Genomic DNA, 17,648 nt, shown 5'->3' with positions numbered 1-17,648 from the left:
TGTGTCTTTTTTTTTTTTTTTTTGCCGTACGCGGGCCTCTCACTGCTGCGGCCTCTCCCGTCGCGGAGCACAGGCTCCGGACGCGCAGGTCCAGCGGCCATGGCTCACGGGCCCAGCCGCTCCGCGGCATGTGGGATCTTCCCGGACCGGGGCACGAACCCGCGCCCCCTGCATCGGCAGGCGGACCCCCAACCACTGCGCCACCAGGGAAGCCCGCATGTGTCTTTTTGAATTACGTGACTTCGATTATAAAATAACTCAAGTCAAAAGGAGTTGGCTGTAACAACCCGGCCTAGCGGGTCTCCACGGCAACCGAACGCGTCTCCGAACTCAGCGGCGCCACGTAGGGTAGGGCAAGGGTGACGCACTTCCGCCTCAGGCCCCGCCAGGCAAGGCCGCCTGGTTCGCGCATTCCGCGCCCGCGCGTGCGCAGTCTTCGGTAGCCCGGGCGGCTCTGGGTGGCAGTGTACCCGCGCCCTCCGGGCCGCGGCCCCGGGTGGTGAGAGGCCCTAGAGTCGCCACAGCCTGCAGTCCGCATCCCTCTGACGACGTGCGCACACGCTGTCAGACGCGAGCCCATCCCCAGTCATGCGACGAACAGCCGACCCGAACCCTTCCCGGGAAAGCAGAGCTGGAGGCCCCCCTCTCCCAATCAGGGCGGGACTGGAGCCGTAGCTCACGCCCTCGCCCCCGTTACGTCACGGCGCTGTCTGCCCTCCTGGGAGTTGTGGTTCGGACCCGCCCCCCGGCCACGGTCTTAGCGGGCTGCGGACTACAAGTCCCGGCAGGCCTCGCGGCGGCCCCAGAGCCCCGAGCGCCGGGGGCTTCGGGCGGCCTTGGCCGGTGGGCTCTGGTGCTGCGCGGCGAGGCGGGGCGGCCTGGCTGGTTGGCTGACTCTGAGCAGCCTAGCTCGCTGGCCGGCCGCCGCACACACTGAGGCCGCAGTCGGCCGGCTGACAGACTCGGCTCTCTTCAGGCCCCCGGAGCCCCCACGCGAAGCAGGCGGGACGCAAACTTCGGGGCAAGTGGAGGGGTAGACAAGGGCACCAGGGCCGGGGACTGGCAGCGGCGGGGGCCCGGGGCGGCTTCCTGAGGAAGGTGACGAATGACAGGGGCGGGGCGGACCCCAGGGAGTGAGGGGGGAGTCAGTTTCGGGGCGGGCGCCCGGCCCAGCCTGTCCAGCCCCGCCCCCCCCGCAGGCCAGCTGCTCGAGTCCAAGGCTCAGCCCGGGGCCTTGCCGTTCGCCAGCCCTGCGACCCCATCCCCGGCGGCCCCAGACCCCAGGGAGCCCTGCAGGGCAGGAGCCAGGCCCCTGGGGCAGCTCTGGGGTCGTGGTCGTGGGCCCGGGAATGAGCCTGTGGACAGCGGGCGTGTAGATTGTGCGTCTTGGCATGTCCCCGCCGCCGCAGGGTCGGATGGCACAGGGCTTGCGCTGAAGCTCAGCAAGGCTCGAGGCCAGTCCGCAAGTCTCCAGACATCAGGGCTGCAGCCCACCAGTCTCTGGGCGGGCGGGGGGCGTCGGAACAGCTGGACAGGTGAGCTCTTGAGGGGCTCGGATTCTGTCTGATGCTATGTCAGAGGGTCTTTGCTTGTTTTTGAGCGTGTCTCTGGAGTGGTGGGGTGGTAGATAATCCTGCCTCTCCCTCTGAGCTCAGAGCCAATAGAGGCAATAAGCAAAGGTGCCAGACAGGGTCCTGGGGGGCCCAGCGGGGCTGGGGATGAGGCAGCGTGAGAGTGGGAGCCCTGGCAAAGCTGGTCCTTCCTGGCAGGTGCCCTCGTCTTGCCTTCTCACTTTGGCCTGTTGCTGCAGGTGCAACAAGTATCTGAAGGTTGTGCTCCCGTCCAAGATTGGCCCTGTGCAGTGGCTGGGTCGTGACACCGCAGTCTGCAGGGTGCCTGAGGGCTTCCATCTGGGTGGCCAAGATTTGGGTGATGACCTCCCTCTACTTCCTTCGGGCCTTCCCCCAGCTGGTGTGTTTGTACTGGGCCAAGTCGGGTCTCAGGGCTTCACCTGGTCTCTGAGGGGCCAGACTCCCTGGGCACCCAGGATGGCCACCTCTGCCTTAGCCAGAGCTGCCGCATGACCGGAGACTGTGAGTCACCAAGTCTTGCCAGTTGACTGTGCCACACATGGTGTGGATTTAAACAGCATCACCAGCCCAGCCGGAGGTGCCGGGGAAGGAGTGGCAGCCTCTGGTCGTGAGCAGTCAGCACACAACTTTATTCTTCTCAATAAAGGCAGTTTGCCAGCTCGCTAGCTAAATGGGATTTCATCTTTGCGGCTTGTTGAAGTTTATCCGATGAAATTGTCCAAATAGGGCAAACACCTTATTTCTCTACTGTCCCAATGTGTGCTTTAGAAATAGTTCTGCATTCCAAGAGACGCAAGTTTCTTGTGAAAAGAGAAACTAGTAAACCAACAGAGCAGATCCAGGTGTCCACCTGTTTGGTTGCGATGGTAAATACTAAAAGTAAAACTGCCTTTTAAAAACCATGTTTCCCCAGACTTGCTGGCTGGCTACCTGTTTGGTTTGCTGTGTTCTGTGTCGGCAGTCGCTTCTAGTTTCCAACAGGAAATCTTGGTGTCTGAGCAAACCCGTGACCCACGAAAGAGCAGCTAAGCATCCGGGATGCTGACGAGAGGCTGATGTGTGCTGTAAGGTAAGTGCCGACTGCTCGCACCTGGAGCGCTTCAGGGTAAACCGTCATAGTGTCGGCCTCGGGGGGTTCCGGTGCCAGCCAGGGGTGGGCTGTGAGCTCTGAGGAAGACGTTAAAGTACGGCGTTTCTGGCAAAGGAAGAAGAAGGAAGAATTCTTTGGGTGAATTTCGCACTGAAACGGGGGTCCCCTTCCTCCCTAGCCCCTCAGGGTTTCTTCGCTGCCCCCCTGCTCCTGACCCCGATCCATTCCTCGCTGGCCACCCCCTCTCCTCACACCCGGGTGGCACCTTCCGAGGTGAGGTAGTGACCCCTGACACTGGGCAGGCCGGGGACCTGAGGTCACACAGAGCACGAGCGGCCATCTGCTGGGCCCTGGTGAAAACAGTGACAAAGACCAAGCACGTGGTGGGAGGAAAGTGGCAGAGAGGCCTGGAAAGCCACCTGGCCTGCTTGACAAGGGTCCTGCTATGCTGTGCCCAAGCGCTGAGGCCCGGGAGCCAGTAGGGCGAGCAGGGAGGCGTCTCTGGGGGCCCTGCTCAGGCCCCAGGCCGGGTGACGCCAGGCTGGGCACGGGTGCTGCGGCTGAGGGCCAGCCCCGGGCCCCCCAGGGCTGGAGCGTGGAGGGGAGGTGGAGAGGCTCCCAGGCTGTGGGTGCCGCAGGGCGGGCTGCTCCTGTCTTCTCACCGTCCTCCTCAAGGGCCACTGGTCTGCGTGGGAGGAAGCCCGAGACTCAGCGAGTCCTTTTGGCTCTGTCCCCTGTGGGCCTGTGGGCTCCCGGGAGGGGCATCCTTGGGGAGCAGGGAGGCTGCTGGCCAGCACTGGAGAGCTGTCTGACTGTGCTCAAATAGGGGTGTGAAGGCAGCAGGTGCTGGTCAGAGGTGCTTCTCGCGACAGGCTGGACTTCCCTGGTGCCCCGGGGGAGCCACTGCTGGCTGGGACTTGGTCCTGTTTTCCCACAGGCCCTGCTGGGCGTCCTCCACCCTCTGTTTGCTCTCTGACCATTCCCCTGAGGGCAGAGCCAGGCACTGGGCACACCTGATATCCTGCTCAGGGGGTCCGCTCCCCGTCCCCTGTCTTGATGGAGATGGTTCTGCAGCCTGTGACCGGTGGGTCTGTAGGCTGCCAAGAGGGTGGGGGTGACAGCTGGCCCGGCAGGCGGAGGGGCTGGGCTCACAGGCAGAAGGCGTGCCACTGGCTGCAGAAGGGCCACAGTGCCGGCTCGTGGGACTGGCGTCCTTTCCTGCCCCTTTATCGCAGCGTAGGGCCAGTTTCTGGCCCTGCAGATGGCCTGCCCCTTGCTAGCAGGGGTCTCTCGTTGGGCCTGTCTCCCCACACTTGTTTGGGTCTGTGGTTGCCTGGAACGAGGTCGAGTCTGACTGGCTCAACAGGCGCGCCTGGGAAGGGCGAGAGGCAGCTCAGCACTGCCCACGGGCCACGACCAATTCTGGAGGCTCCCGGCGGGGAGGAGGGCTTGTGCCATCTGGCTGAGGTTGGCAGCCTGACCATGACAGGGCCTGTGCCCTAAGCGGCAGCGCCACCACTAAGCCACTGGGCCACTGGCTCAGGCTGTGCTGCTCTGCCTGAGTCAGACACGTGTGGCATCTGCTGACGGAGAGACACCAAGCAGGAGGCCAAGGCCACACGTGAAACGGCCCGCCCTGCGAGGTGGCGGCCCACAGGCCCTCAGCCCTCGTCTGGGGCTCGCTGGCAGTGAAGAGCCACGGGCATTCTCGTGTGGCCTTCTTGCTGTGGCAGGAAGGACGGCGAAGCCCTGGTGCCCCATCTTTGCAGGGGCCAGAGACCACAGAGGGGAGGGTGGCTGGAGGGCGGCAGGAGATGGAGGTGGCATGGCCCCGGGGGGGGGTCAGCCGGCCAGGTGAATGAGCAGCGAGTGGTTTCCCTGAGGAGATTGGCCACCGGGTTGGGAAGGCACGTCCTTTTAGATCGTCCACCTGCGTCTGGAAGCCCTGGCGGTCTTGGGAGGGGTGAGGCAGGAGCGGTCACAGACGCCTGCCCGGGAGGCAGGGGGACTTGCAGAAGCCGAGCTGGCTGAGCAGTTCATGCTGCTGAGAATCTGAGGGTCCTTCACTTGGACCCTAGGCTGGGCATTGACCAGGAGCCTCGCCCTGTGGGCAGTGCCCCTCCCCTGCACACCCTGTGCTGGCGCAGACCTCAAGGTGGGGCTGGACAGACGGTGGCCGTCAGATGACCTGTGGGCTCAGGCCTGGGATTCTGAGTTTTGGGCTGGGGGGGGCGGGGTCCAGGTGGAGGGGTGACGTGTGGTTTTCTTGTTGCTGGCTAAGCTCTGGGCTGGCCTGGTGGCCTGTGGCTTCACTGGGCCACTGGGCGCTAACAGGAACCAGCTGCACCCCAGCCAGCCTCAAGGTCTCCCTCTGGCATCCCAGGAGCTCTGCAGTGGGACTGCTGGGGGCCCCAGGCTAGCGTCTCCCCAGCCTCGGGGTCCCGATGCTGCCTGAGAGCCCGCTCCACTGCAGAGGCTCAGTCTCCAGAGATGGAGCGGCGACTGCCCCCTCCAGTCCTGGAGCCCTGAGCCCTCTCCCGCATCAGGTCCTGTTGATTTAACATCTCAGGCGTTGTCCACATCCATTCATGTCGTAAAAAAATTTATTGAGGAATCACATATACAGGGAGGCCCAGGTCATAAGTGATCCAAGTTAGCAAAGTGAACACGCGTATAATTGGCACCCAGATCAGGAAGTAGCATGTTCCCCTGGGCCCAAGTCCCCCGTGACCGCCTCCGCTGCTGTCTCCCTGACTCTGGTGCCCTGGATTTGTCTGTCCCATTTGTGAACTTTCTATTGGTGGAATCAGGCTCGTGGCTTCTTTCCTTGAATACACGTCTGTGAGCTTTGCTGTGTGTAGTGCAGTGGTTTGTGCTTTCTTGGAGGTAACTCACGTGTCACGACCCAGTTCACCCTTGAGCACTCGGGGCGGGCGCTGCTGTGAACAGTGCCACCTCCGTCAGGGCCTGCCTGGGGTGGCCGGCCGACGCTTCTCGGAGAAGGACCACGCAGCACTGCCCACTGGGCTGTGGGTGGCAGCAGACCCTGTGTGTGTTAGCTGCTGGGGGCACCTGTTCCAGCGTTTTCCTGTTTTCTCTTGGGTTATCTGCTTTGTGCATGAGATCTGCAGGCCCTCCTTCCACACTCCAGGTACAGGGCCTTTGTGGCTGGCGTACGTGTTGCTGCCTCTCCAGGCTTAAGTGCCGTCCAGCTTCTCAGTTGGCTACACAAAGAAAGTCTGCTTTCTTCGGGAAGTTTTATTGTCTTACCTTTCATGTTGATGTGTGCAATCCTGGCGGCCCCCTGTACGCCAGCCACCCAGAACCGAATCTGCTAGTGCGGGCAGACCCTCCTCTCAGCCGGGTCTTGTCCCCTGGTTCCCTGGGGACCTGCAGTCCTGTCACCAGGATGTCCCCCACACTTCTGCTCCAGCTCCCCACAGCGGCTGGCAGGCCCTTTTCAAAGAGGTGTCCCACCCTCCCTCCAGGACGGGCCCACCTCTGCTTTTGCAGCTGGTCTCCCGTGCTGCTGGCGGGTGGCCACGTGGGCCCCCTTTGGTCTCTACTGCACAGGCCCCCCTCCAGCCCCAGGGCATTCCCCGTGTTCCACCCCACCCCCGTTCCCATCCATCTCTCCCTGGAAGCCCTCTCAGAACTGGTGCAAGCCCGTGTGGCCTTCTCGATGTGGCCTGAGGGTGCCCTCTGCCCGCAGGTCTCCCACCATGGAGCCAGACCCCCAGGCGGGCGTGCAGGTGGGCATGCGCGTGGTACGCGGCGTGGACTGGAAGTGGGGCCAGCAGGACGGCGGCGAGGGCGGCGTGGGCACGGTGGTGGAGCTCGGCCGCCACGGCAGCCCTTCGACCCCCGACCGCACGGTGGTCGTGCAGTGGGACCACGGCACGCGCACCAACTACCGCGCGGGCTACCAGGGCGCGCATGACCTGCTGCTCTACGACAACGCCCAGATCGGTGCGCGGGCCCCGGGGGCGGGGCTGGAGGGGGCGGGGCCGGGCAGAGGGGGGGGCCGCGCGGCGCCCCCTGACGCTGCCCGCCCGCAGGCGTCCGCCACCCCAACATTATCTGCGACTGCTGCAAGAAGCACGGGCTGCGGGGCATGCGCTGGAAGTGCCGCGTCTGCTTCGACTACGATCTCTGCACGCAGTGCTACATGCACAACAAGCACGACGTGGCCCACGCCTTCGAGCGCTACGAGACGGCCCACTCGCGCCCGTGAGTTCCCCTGCCGACCCCGGTGTGGGCGCGGACTCTGACATCCGAGCGGCCTTGGTCCCCGAGGACTGGAGCTGCCTCCCGCTGGCCACTCCCCAGGGTACAGGTCGAGTCCTTCCTGAGCCATTTCCTGGAGGAGTGGCCAGGGTCGTGGTCATGCCGGGGGGCCTGGGCATTGACACCAGTCCCTACTCCCTGCGGAAGGCAACCGTGTCCACCGGGCAGGTCTGCGCAGATGGGTGCTGTGAATGGGGCCTTCTCCGGTGTCCCGGGCCCCTCCTAGAGCCAGGCTCCCCAGTGGTCCCCCAGTGCCGCCGTGGCCGGGGCGCTGAGGGTGGCCTGCCTGGAGTGTGCTGCCGGCGTCCGCACCTGTGGAGGTGCTGTTGGCCTGGCTGGCAGGCTCCCTTGCTGTGGTCGGGGTGGGGGGACCAGGCCGGGGAGGAGTCCACTGGGCTGCGTGGGTGCCCAGAGGTGCACCCCTGTTCCCTGCACTGTTGCCCTCGCCTCCTTGACACCCCCCACACACGGAGGGGAGGGGTGTGCTCCACGTCCCAGCCGCCCCTGGCCAATGTGGGAACCAGGATCAGCTGTCCGGGCGCCTCAGGCCAAGCCGGCCCTGCTCACTCCTCTGCTTCCCACGTGCTGAGCTTCCCTGGGCCAGGCCGTGCGCTGAGCTCTGGGGTCAGCTCTAACGGGAGGTAGCAGGTCTGGCGTGAGCGCACGTAGAGGGGGTGTGGTGAGGGTGGGCCTGGGGTGCCCTTCTCGCCTGACATCGTGAAAGGTCCCCCAGGGACTTCCCTGGCAGTCCGGTGGTTAGGACTCTGCATTCTCACTGCCGAGGGTGCGGGTTCAATCCCTGGTCGGGGAATTAAGATCCCACAAACTGCACGGCGTGGCCAAATTGAAAAAAAAAAAAGAAAGGTCTCCTGGAGGGACCTGGGCCGCAGCCCCACTCTAGGCCCAGAGTGTGGAGGGCATTGACCTGTGGGACCAGTTGCTCCGGGGGGAGGGAGAGCTGGGCCTGGGAGCTGGCGGCGCCCCATCCTTTAGATTCCAGGGCTGGGAGTGGAGGAGCAAGGCTGGCAGAGCCGGTCGCCTGCTCTGTTGCACGGTTGCTTCCATGGTCTGGGACCCACTCTTTCTCTCGTAGGGTCACGCTGAGTCCCCGCCAGGGCCTCCCAAGGATCCCGTTAAGGGGCATCTTCCAGGGAGCGAAGGTGGTTCGGGGCCCCGACTGGGAGTGGGGTTCGCAGGATGGTGAGTGGGGTCCAGGGTGGGAAGGTGGGGGCTGGGCTGCCACTGGCCATGGCTCATCCCCGTGGCGCAGGCTTAGTCTGCTGGTGGGGCCACTGTCTCCCAGGAGGGGAAGGGAAGCCGGGCCGAGTGGTGGACATCCGTGGCTGGGATGTGGAGACGGGCCGGAGTGTGGCCAGCGTGACATGGGCCGACGGCACCACCAACGTGTACCGCGTGGGCCACAAGGGCAAGGTGGACCTCAAGTGTGTGGGCGAGGCAGCTGGCGGCTTCTACTACAGGGAGCATCTCCCGAGGCTCGGTATGGGCGGGCCCCACTGACACCCACCCGGTTGCTCTCTGTCCTGGCTGAGCCTCAGTGGCAGCCCTGCGCCAAGGGTGGCCTGTGAAGTCACTGAGGGGAGGGGAGGGGTGGGGGCGGAGGGACCCTTGTGAGCTGGGCCTGCCACCTCGTTCCCAGGCAAGCCTGCAGAGCTGCAGCGCAGGGTGAGTGCTGACGGCCAGCCCTTCCAGCACGGGGACAAGGTCAAGTGTCTGCTGGATGCAGACATCCTGAGGGACATGCAGGAAGGCCACGGCGGATGGAACCCCCGGATGGCCAAGGTGAGCCGCCCCACCTGCCAAATCCCCATGCCCCCCCCTCCCCACATCCTCTGGACCCCCGCCCTCGTGCTCCACCTGGCCACAGCCTCCGTGACCCGCCGCAGTGTATCGGACAGATGGGCACCGTACACCGCATCACGGACCGTGGGGACGTGCGTGTGCAGTTCAGCCACAAGACCCGCTGGACCTTCCACCCTGGGGCTCTCACCAAGGTGCATGGGGGGCCGGGCTGAGCCCCTCTGCTCACTTCCGTACCCCCTTCAACGTGCTGGCTTGGCCCTGGGAGTGCCTCCCTCGGGCCCTGAAGGAAGAGGGGAGGGCATGGTGGGGTCCAGAGGGGACTAGGTCCAAGGAGAGGGGACCCTGGTGTGAGGCACGGGGGTGGGGGCCATGGGGAGCTGTTGGAAGCCGGGGCAGCAGGTCAGGCGCGAACATCTGTTCTGAGGGCCAGAGGGGCCTCTGCAGCCTCACAGGCAGGAGGTGGCGGGTTGGGGTACTTTCTTAGGAGGGCGGGGTGGGTGTGGTGAGAGCTGTCTGGGAAGCAGTATCCCTTGGATGAGGGATGGAGGGGGTGGGGGGCAGCGGCGTGTCCAGTGATGGCACCTGGGCGGGGGCAGCGCCAGCACTCGGCTCTGGGACTGCTGGGGCACATCTGCCTTCAAGGATGGGGGATGGTGGGGTCATAGGACAGGTGGTTTGTAGAGTGATCTCTGTACCCACGAGGGCACGGGTGAGGAGTGAGTTGCTAGGAAAGGTTTGGGGGTGGGGGAGATGCAGCCCTGACCCCCTCTGTGCTGTTCCGGCCTGGCCCCTGGTCATCCTGTGGGCCCCCCTCCCCCGAGCCAGGCTAGTCTGGTCTTGGCTGTGCTGCCCGCTCCCCGTCAGTGTGCAGGGACAGGCCCACCCTGGCCTGCACACCCCCCCCCCCACGCTGGCTTCTGTCCCGTCTAGATGTTGATGTCCACTGCCTCTCTGGCTGTCACCCGCATGGCTCTGAGGCTAGGCCAGCAAGGGCTGCCCTGGTGACCTGTTGCCCTTATCGGGCCAGACCCTCCGGCTGTGCTTTCGGGCAGGGGCTGGGGTCCTGTCCAGGCCTGTCCTGTGGAGCTGGGTGGGGGTGCTCTCCTGCTCTATGACCCCAGGCAGCCACACCTGCCGGGGGCCCCTCACATGCTTCTCTGTCACTCAGCACAACTCCTGCTCGGTGGGTGACGTTGTGCGGGTCATTGATGACCTCGACATGGTGAAGCGGCTGCAGGCCGGGCATGGCGAGTGGACAGATGACATGGCCCCCGTGAGTCCCTCAGCCCTGCCTCCCCACCCCCAGCTCCCTCGCCCCTGGGAGGCCCACCTGAGACCCCGCCCTCTCCCCACCCAGGCTCTGGGCCACATCGGGAGAGTACTGAAGGTTTTCGGAGATGGAAACTTGGGTGTGCTGGTCAGCGGTAAGCTGTGGACCTTCAGCCCCTCCTGCCTGGTGGCCTACCGCCCTGAGGAGGACGCCAACCTGGACGTGGCCGAGCGCGCCCGGGAGAACAAAAGTGAGGGCATCCAGCGCGGGCGGCTGGTGGGGGGCGGGGCCGCCCCTGGCCACCACCGAACCTCAGCCCTGCCCTCCCCAGGCTCCCTGAGTGTTGTCCTGGACAAGCTTCGAGCCCAGAAGAGTGACCTGGAGCACCCGGGGAGGCTGGTGGTGGAGGTGGCCCTGGGCAACGTGGCCCGGGCTCTGGACCTACTACGGCGGCACCCGGAGCAGGCAAGTTCCTGAGACCAGCCCCCGCCGCCCCCACCCCCGTCCCGGCCCCACCAGCCCCAGCGGGAGGGGCGGGGCCGGGGGCTAACTCTCTGCCCTCCCGGCAGGTGGACACCAAGAACCATGGCAGGACCGCCCTGCAGGTGGCTGCCTACCTAGGCCAGGTGGAGCTGGTGCGGCTGCTGCTGCAGGCTCGGGCGGGCGTGGACCTGCCGGACGACGAGGGCAGCACGGCGCTGCACTACGCGGCGCTGGGGTGAGGCCTGGCCGGGGCGCGGGGGGCCGGGCCTGCAGGTCCAGCCAGTGGGCACAGCGCCCCTCCTGCTTCCTCTCCCGCCAGGAACCAGCCCGAGGCCGCCCGGGTGCTCCTGAGCTGGGGTTGCGGGGCCAACACTCTTAACGGCACCCGGAGCTCGGCGCTGCACGTGGCCGTGCAGAGGGGCTTCCTGGAGGTGGTGAGGGTCCTCTGTGAGTGCGGCTGTGACGTCAACCTGCCCGTGAGTGCTGGGTCCCCTGGCCCTATCCCTGGGGTCAAGGAGGCAGTGGCCAAGATCTTCTTGCCAAGTGATCACTGGCCCACCACCGGCAGGACGCCCATGCTGACACGCCCCTGCACTGTGCCATCTCGGCGGGCACTGGCGCCAGCGGCATCGTGGAGGTCCTCACCGAGGTGCCGGGCATCGACGTCACTGCCACGAACAGCCAAGGCTTCACCCTGCTGCACCATGCGTCCCTCAAAGGCCACACACTGTGAGTTTGGGGTGGACGCATAGCCAGCAGCCAGGTCCTGCGGTGCTGCCGGGCCACTCTGGGGTCGCCCCTGACCCCAGACGCGTCTCCCTGCTCCCGCAGAGCCGTCAGAAGGATTCTGGTGCGGGCCCGGCAGCTGGTGGACGCCAAGAAGGAGGATGGGTTCACAGCGCTGCACCTGGCTGCCCTGAACGACCACAGGGAGGTGGCCCAGGTTCTCATCCGAGAGGTGTGGACGCAGGGTCCTGGGCGGGCCCGGGGACCGGGGTGTCAGGGCCCACCAGGGTCCCTGGGCTGAGCCTGTACCCCACCCCCACCCCCCAGGGCCATTGTGACGTGAATGTTCGCAACCGTAAGCTCCAGTCCCCGCTGCACCTGGCTGTGCAGCAGGCCCACGTGGGGCTGGTGCCGCTGCTGGTGGACGCTGGCTGCAGCGTCAATGCCGAGGACGAGGAGGGGGACACAGCTCTGCATGTGGCACTGCAGCGTCACCAGCTGCTGCCCCTGGCGACTGATGGGGCCGGGGGGGACCCAGGGGCCTTGCAGCTGCTGTCAAGGGTGAGGAAGCGTGACTCTGGGTGCTTGAGAGGTGGGCCGTGGCACCTGGCTGCAGGCCCCTGGGTCCACTGCCCACCTCCACCTTCGGGGACAGCCCTGACCAGGCCCTCTCAGGGTGGGACAGCCCGGGCCGCAGTGGTTTGCAGGCGGTGTCTTCTGCGACCCCAGTCACCGCCGTGTGGCCAGTGTTCCTGAGATTCTGTGCTTCAGACCAGCCTGGGAAAGGGGGTGGGGTGCCGTATGGGCGGGGGTCGTGTGTCAGGCCCCGGGCTCCTCTGCCGGCAGGGGCCTTTACCCGCCTGCCTCTGGCGGCTCCGGGGGTCTCGGGCGGGGCCCAGGTCTCTGAAGCCCGGTGCCAGCCCGGCGCCCTCCAGGCCAGTGTTCCCAGGCGCCCACCCTCACGTCGTCTGTCCTGCCACCCAGCTACAGGCCTCGGGCCTTCCGGGCAGCACGGAGCTGACGGCGGGCGCAGCGGTCGCCTGCTTCTTGGCGCTGGAGGGCGCCGACCTGAGCTATGCCAACCACCGCGGCCGGAGCCCGCTGGACCTGGCAGCTGAGGGCCGCCTGCTCAAAGCCCTGCAGGGCTGTGCCCAGCGCTTCCGGTGAGCAGGCGGGGCCGGGGGCCGGGGGCGGGCCGCCCGCAGCCCTGGGCCCTTTCAAGCCCCTTCTGCCCACGCAGGGAGCGGCAGGCTGGCGGCGGCGGGGGCGCGGCCCAGGGCCCAAGGCTGGCGCTCGGTGCCCCCAACACTGTTACCAACCTGCACGTCACTGCGCCGTCCGGGCCCGAGGCCGCTGAGTGCCTAGTGTGTTCGGAGCTGGCGCTGTTGGTGCTGTTCTCGCCTTGCCAGCACCGCACGGTGTGTGAGGGTGAGTGCAGGGGGCAGGGGCGGGGCGGGGGTGCGGCGACCGGGCTGGGGGGCCTCGCTCAGCCGTGCGCTCCCCCGCAGAGTGCGCCCGCAGGATGAAGAAGTGCATCAGGTGCCAGGCGGTCATCGTCAAGAAGCTGCGCCCAGGTGGGGCTCGGCGCCCCCCCCCGCCCCCCCCCCCGTGTGGGCCGCTGCACGTCGCCCCGCGGTTCACGGCTCCGTCCCCTGTCGTGGCCCACGCTCCTACCCCCGGTTCTCCCCCAAGCCCCGGGCCTCCACAGCCCCTGCCTCTGACCGGGACCCATTCCCGCAGACGGCACGGAGGTGGTCAGCGCCGCCCCCGCCCCCGGCCCACCGCGGCAGCTGGTGGAGGAGCTGCAGAGCCGCTACCGGCAGATGGAGGAGCGCATCACCTGCCCCATCTGCATCGACAGCCACATCCGCCTCGTGTTCCAGTGCGGTCACGGCGCCTGCGCGCCCTGCGGCGCTGCGCTCAGCGCCTGCCCCATCTGCCGCCAGCCCATCCGCGACCGCATCCAGATCTTCGTGTAGCCCGCGCCCCCTGCCTCGTCCGGGGCCACGCCCCGCGACCGCCTTCGCAAGCCCCTACTCTGTATTTTATAAAAAGATTAATGGACTTTGCGCCTGGTTGCCTGCCTGGGGCAGGGCCGTGGGTCCCCCACCCCGGACCATCCCGACCTGGCCTCTTCCGCCGTTGGCCCGGCGCTGGGCTTTGCGCTTCGGCCAGAGGCCCCGCCTGGCCCCTCCCGACCTGCGTGTCCTGCTCTTCTTCCCAGGACTCACGGGTCCAGAGTCCTGCCAGGATCCCGGTCTCTGGGCCAGAAAGGATGGGGCTCGGGCTCGCGGTGTCGTCCAAGAACACTGGTTGGACCGAAACCCCAGCAGCGCCTCCTCCCTGCGCCTGGGGCGGGCTGTGGAGACGGCAGGCTTTGGCCAAAGCAGAACCCGGCCTCGTGGCGGGCTGTGCAGTCCTGGCTAAGCGGGGAGTTGGGCGAGGCCTCCGATTCGAGCCAGAAGCCCCGGCAGGGTTTCAGGACCACTGAGTGTGGGAGGTGGAACGCGGACCTGGGGAGTAGGGCAGAGCACAGGACAGAGACGGTCGGTGTGTCGGCGCAAGCGTTTAGCCATGGGGGAGGCGGGCACTGCCCTGGTCTGGGCCCTGCGGCCGGGCGCTTTCCAAGAACCACCGAAGTGCTCCCCCGGAGCCTCAAGGCTGCCAGCCAGCCACTTGGCGCTGACCCCGCTGGCCCGGCGCGCCACTGTCACTCTGGGCTCAAGGCCTGGGTGGAGAACAGGGAGGGCCAGACCCCCTCCCCTCCCCGCCCCCGCGCCTCCTCTGACTCGGCCCAGCCCCCACCCCATCTCCCCTCCCCCCGGCCGCTCCGCCCCGGCGGGAGGCCCGTCCCACCCAGGATCCTGGTTCCCCAAGCCCAGAGGCGCCCTCGCCTACATCCCGCCTGGCTTAGCTCCTTAGTCAGGCATGACCTGAAAGTCGTCCCGTCGAGTCTCCCGCCCCCATGACACCCGGTGCCCCAGCCCCAACCCAGGACCGTTCAGACTTCGGCCCTGCGCGCGCTCGGCAGGCAGCGCCTGGTGGGGATTCCTGCGGCGCCCCCCCCCGCGCTCCCCCGCCCCTCGTGCGCTGTCCCTGTCGCCCTCCATGGGTCCTTCCGCTGGCCCCTGCAGGTCCTCCTCCCTCCTGGCACCCCAAGCCTTGCTCCGCAGGCGCCTCCTTCTCCCTCTTCCTCAGCCCGGTACTCACTTGCCACGTCCCCTCCCGTCGCATCCCTCCCCTCTCGTGGGGTCCCTGTCAGCCAGCGCCTGCAGGGGACTTGTCCCGAGCTGGCCGGGATGCAGGTCCCACTGCCGGGTCTCATCCGGTGCCCAGGGGCACTCCGTTTGGGAGAGAAGCTGCCAGGTCAGTCCACTCTCAGCGAGTCTGGGGACCCGGCTGACCACTCCTGCCTAAGCCCAAGCCCCCGGTGTCCGTCCCTTCCCTGGCGTCCAGGGCCCTCCTCGCAACACCACCCCCACCCCCGCCAAGTGACCCCGCCCAGTTGGCCCTGCCCAGGCCACCGCCACCGACCCACAGGCCCGGGTCCCCGCACCCCAGGCTGGAGGTGTCGGGGGTGCTCCCGACAGCAGGCGGCCAGCTGGTTCCCTTCGGGGCAGCCGCGCGCGCCCTCCCCCTCAGGGCTGTAACCCGAGCCGCCGCCGCGCTGCCCCGCCGCCTGAGCCCCGACAGCGATTCCGCAGGCGCCATGGGCCGCGGGGCCTGCGTCCCCTCAGCGGCGTCGGGGGCCCACGACCGGGCCCGCCTTCTCGGAGCCGTGCTGGGCGCGCTGTGCCTCCTCCCCACGCTCGTGCTGCTGGCCCGGCCGGGGGCCCTGGGGAACCGGCCCGTGGCGAGCGCAGCGCAGGTGAGAGGGCGCGGGAGCGGGCGAGTCGGCCCCGCCTGACCGTCCGGGCCTGAGTCGGCGAGTCCGCGTCCGTTGAAGGGGGGGTGGGGGGGTAGCATCTGCCGGCAGCTCCGCCCACTCCGACCTGGCCTGTTTTTTTTAGCAACGTTTTTCTTTCTGGCTGTTAAGTAGCCCTGGCTCGGGGTGGAAAACCAGAAAATGCCAAAAGACAAAGGAGTCCCTCCCTGGAGAGAGCGCCAGCGCTCCCTGGAGCGCGCGCCCTCCCATCCTTCGAGGTCCATTTCCTCGCGGCTTGGGGACAGTCCCTGCTGCCTCCCCACGGGGCACTTGCTTCCCTCGAAGGGAGACGCTGTGCCCCCGACCGCGGGTGTGCTCACCACCCCAAGCCTTGGCCCGCCGCACCCCCCAGCGCCCCGCAGACGCCGCTACACGCTGACCCCGACCCGGCTGCACTGGGACCACTTCAACCTCACATACAGGTGCGACCCTGGCCCTGGGGGGGGGGGGCGGTGCTGCCTGGCTGCCACCCCTGACCATGACTCCCACCCCAGGATCCTCTCTTTCCCGAGGAACCTGCTCAGCCCCAGAGAGACCCGGCGGGGCCTGGCCGCCGCCTTCCGCATGTGGAGTGACGTGTCCCCCTTCAGCTTCCGCGAGGTGGCCCCTGAGCAGCCCAGCGACCTCCGCATAGGTGGGCGCCGTGCCCCCAGTCCCCGCCCCGCCCCAAGGCCCCCTTTCAGCCCCGTGCTCCTGCAGGCTTCTACCCGGTCAACCACACGGACTGCCTGGTCTCCCCGACGCACCACTGCTTCGACGGCCCCACGGGCGAGCTGGCCCACGCCTTCTTCCCCCCGCACGGCGGCATCCACTTTGACGACAGCGAGTACTGGGTCCTGGGCCCCACACGCTACAGCTGGAAGAAAGGTGACGCCGGCCTGGCCTCCCGTGGGGCCCTCGCACCACGGGCGGGCACAGCGGGAGGGCTTTGGGGGTGTCATGGCTGGGATTTGGGATCAGGGAGGCGGGCAGGGGCAGGCTGGGAGGAGGTCGTAAGCCTGGGTTCCGGGAGCCCTGAAGCCCCTCCCCCCACACCGCTGGAGCCCGAGCTGGAGCTGCATTCCTGGGGGCCAGCTCACCACCTCGCCAGCCTGGAACACGCTTATCTTCCCACGGCTGCCCGAGGGAGGCTCCCGGCACTGCAGCAGCTGTTCGGGCCTCGGGGGCAAGGCCGGCGGGCGGGCGGGGGGGTGGGGGGCGGCGGAGGGCTGGGCCGGGTCCCGGGCGCTGACCGGCGGGGCCCGCAGGCGTGTGGCTCACCGACCTGGTGCACGTGGCGGCCCACGAGATCGGCCACGCGCTGGGCCTGATGCACTCGCAGCACGGCCGGGCGCTCATGCACCTCAACGCCACGCTGCGTGGCTGGAAGGCGCTGTCGCAGGACGAGCTGTGGGGGTTGCACCGGCTCTACGGTGAGTGCGGGACCGGGCCGGGCGGGGCCAGGGGCCGGGGCGGGCGGGCCCTGAGTCCAGGCTGCCCCCCTGCAGGCTGCCTGGACCGGCTGTTCGTGTGCGCGTCCTGGGCGCGGAGGGGTTTCTGCGACGCCCGCCAGAGGCTCATGAAGAGGCTGTGTCCCAGCAGCTGCGACTTCTGCTACGGTGAGCTTGGGTGTCAGGCACCGGCCTGCCTCTGGCCAGGGCGCCAGGTACTGATGTGGCCTCCGCCCCCCCCCCACCCTGTATGAGCAGAGTTCCCCTTCCCCACGGTGGCTGCCACCGCACCACCCCCCAGGACCAAAACCCGGCTGGTGCCCGAGGGCAGGAATGTGACCTTCCGCTGCGGCCAGAAGATCCTCCACAAGAAAGGCAAAGTGTAGTGAGTGACCCTGCCTGGGCGCCCGAGGGTGGGCGGGGGACTCGGGACCCTGCCCAGCCCTCCGCCCTCCCCGCAGCTGGTACAAGGACCAGGAGCCCCTGGAGTTCTCCTACCCCGGCTACCTGGCGCTGGGCGACGCGCACCTGAGCATCATCGCCAACGCCATCAACGAGGGCACCTACACGTGCGTGGTGCGCCGGCGGCAGCACGTGCTCAGCACCTACTCCTGGCGCGTCCGCCTGCGGAGCTGAAGGCCGCCCGCAGGGCTGAGGATGCCGATAAAGCAGTTTCTCGCTCACGTCTCCTGGCCCTTTCTTGGGAGGGTGGGCGGCCAGTCTTGGCCCACGGGGTGCGGAGCCTGCAGCCGGTTCCTTGCAGGGAGGATGCCGTCCACAGAGACAGACCGAGACGGGCTTCTCCAGGCCAGGCCTGGAACAGTGGGTAACGCGAGGCCCAGGCGCCAGCAGCATCACCAGGGCCAGCGCACTGAGCCAGTGGGGCCGGGGGTCTTGCGTGGGCTCAGGGCTGGGAAGGGGGTGGGCCCTGTGGCTGCAAGGCCTCCCTGAAGGGAGTAGGGTGAGCGCGGGCAGCGTGTGTGTGTCGGGGAGGCTGGCGGTGCCCGCAGGAGGAACTAGCTCG

The 17,648-nt window shown here is 67.5% G+C and overlaps 2 protein-coding genes across 5 annotated transcripts; both read left to right on the top strand.

The window, feature by feature from the left end:
* The first annotated feature begins 807 nt into the window (after nt 1–807).
* MIB2 (MIB E3 ubiquitin protein ligase 2) lies at nt 808–13,338 on the top strand. Of its 4 annotated transcripts, none has more exons than XM_082658349.1 (20): nt 808–1,021; nt 2,506–2,661; nt 6,395–6,651; nt 6,741–6,912; nt 8,063–8,169; nt 8,273–8,467; nt 8,627–8,769; nt 8,886–8,981; nt 9,959–10,063; nt 10,148–10,310; nt 10,392–10,525; nt 10,630–10,778; nt 10,863–11,019; nt 11,112–11,272; nt 11,375–11,501; nt 11,597–11,830; nt 12,254–12,432; nt 12,510–12,697; nt 12,778–12,843; nt 13,010–13,338. In XM_082658349.1, the coding sequence occupies exons 2-20, from the start codon at nt 2,648–2,650 to the stop codon at nt 13,246–13,248; spliced, it is 2,886 nt and encodes a 961-aa protein (XP_082514475.1). In that variant the 5' UTR covers nt 808–1,021; nt 2,506–2,647; the 3' UTR covers nt 13,249–13,338. The 4 variants fall into 4 exon arrangements, with proteins under 4 accessions (XP_082514475.1, XP_082514474.1, XP_082514477.1 ...); XM_082658348.1 differs by having other exon boundaries at nt 8,874–8,981; XM_082658351.1 differs by lacking the exon at nt 8,886–8,981.
* Nucleotides 13,339–14,978: 1,640 nt separating this feature from the next.
* MMP23B (matrix metallopeptidase 23B) lies at nt 14,979–17,260 on the top strand (the record flags this gene model as incomplete). The annotated part of the gene is made up of 8 exons (XM_082662556.1): nt 14,979–15,137; nt 15,480–15,616; nt 15,689–15,828; nt 15,894–16,061; nt 16,442–16,606; nt 16,682–16,792; nt 16,883–17,009; nt 17,086–17,260. 8 exons carry the CDS (start codon nt 14,979–14,981, stop codon nt 17,258–17,260), a joined length of 1,182 nt encoding a protein of 393 aa, XP_082518682.1.
* Between the last annotated feature and the right edge of the window lie 388 nt (nt 17,261–17,648).

The sequence above is a fragment of the Grampus griseus genome (assembly GCF_964374135.1).
Source record: "Grampus griseus genome assembly, chromosome: 1".
Lineage (NCBI taxonomy): Eukaryota > Metazoa > Chordata > Mammalia > Artiodactyla > Delphinidae > Grampus > Grampus griseus.
The sequence above is the reverse complement of the archived record's forward strand: the minus strand, read 5'-3'. Positions and strand labels throughout refer to the sequence as shown.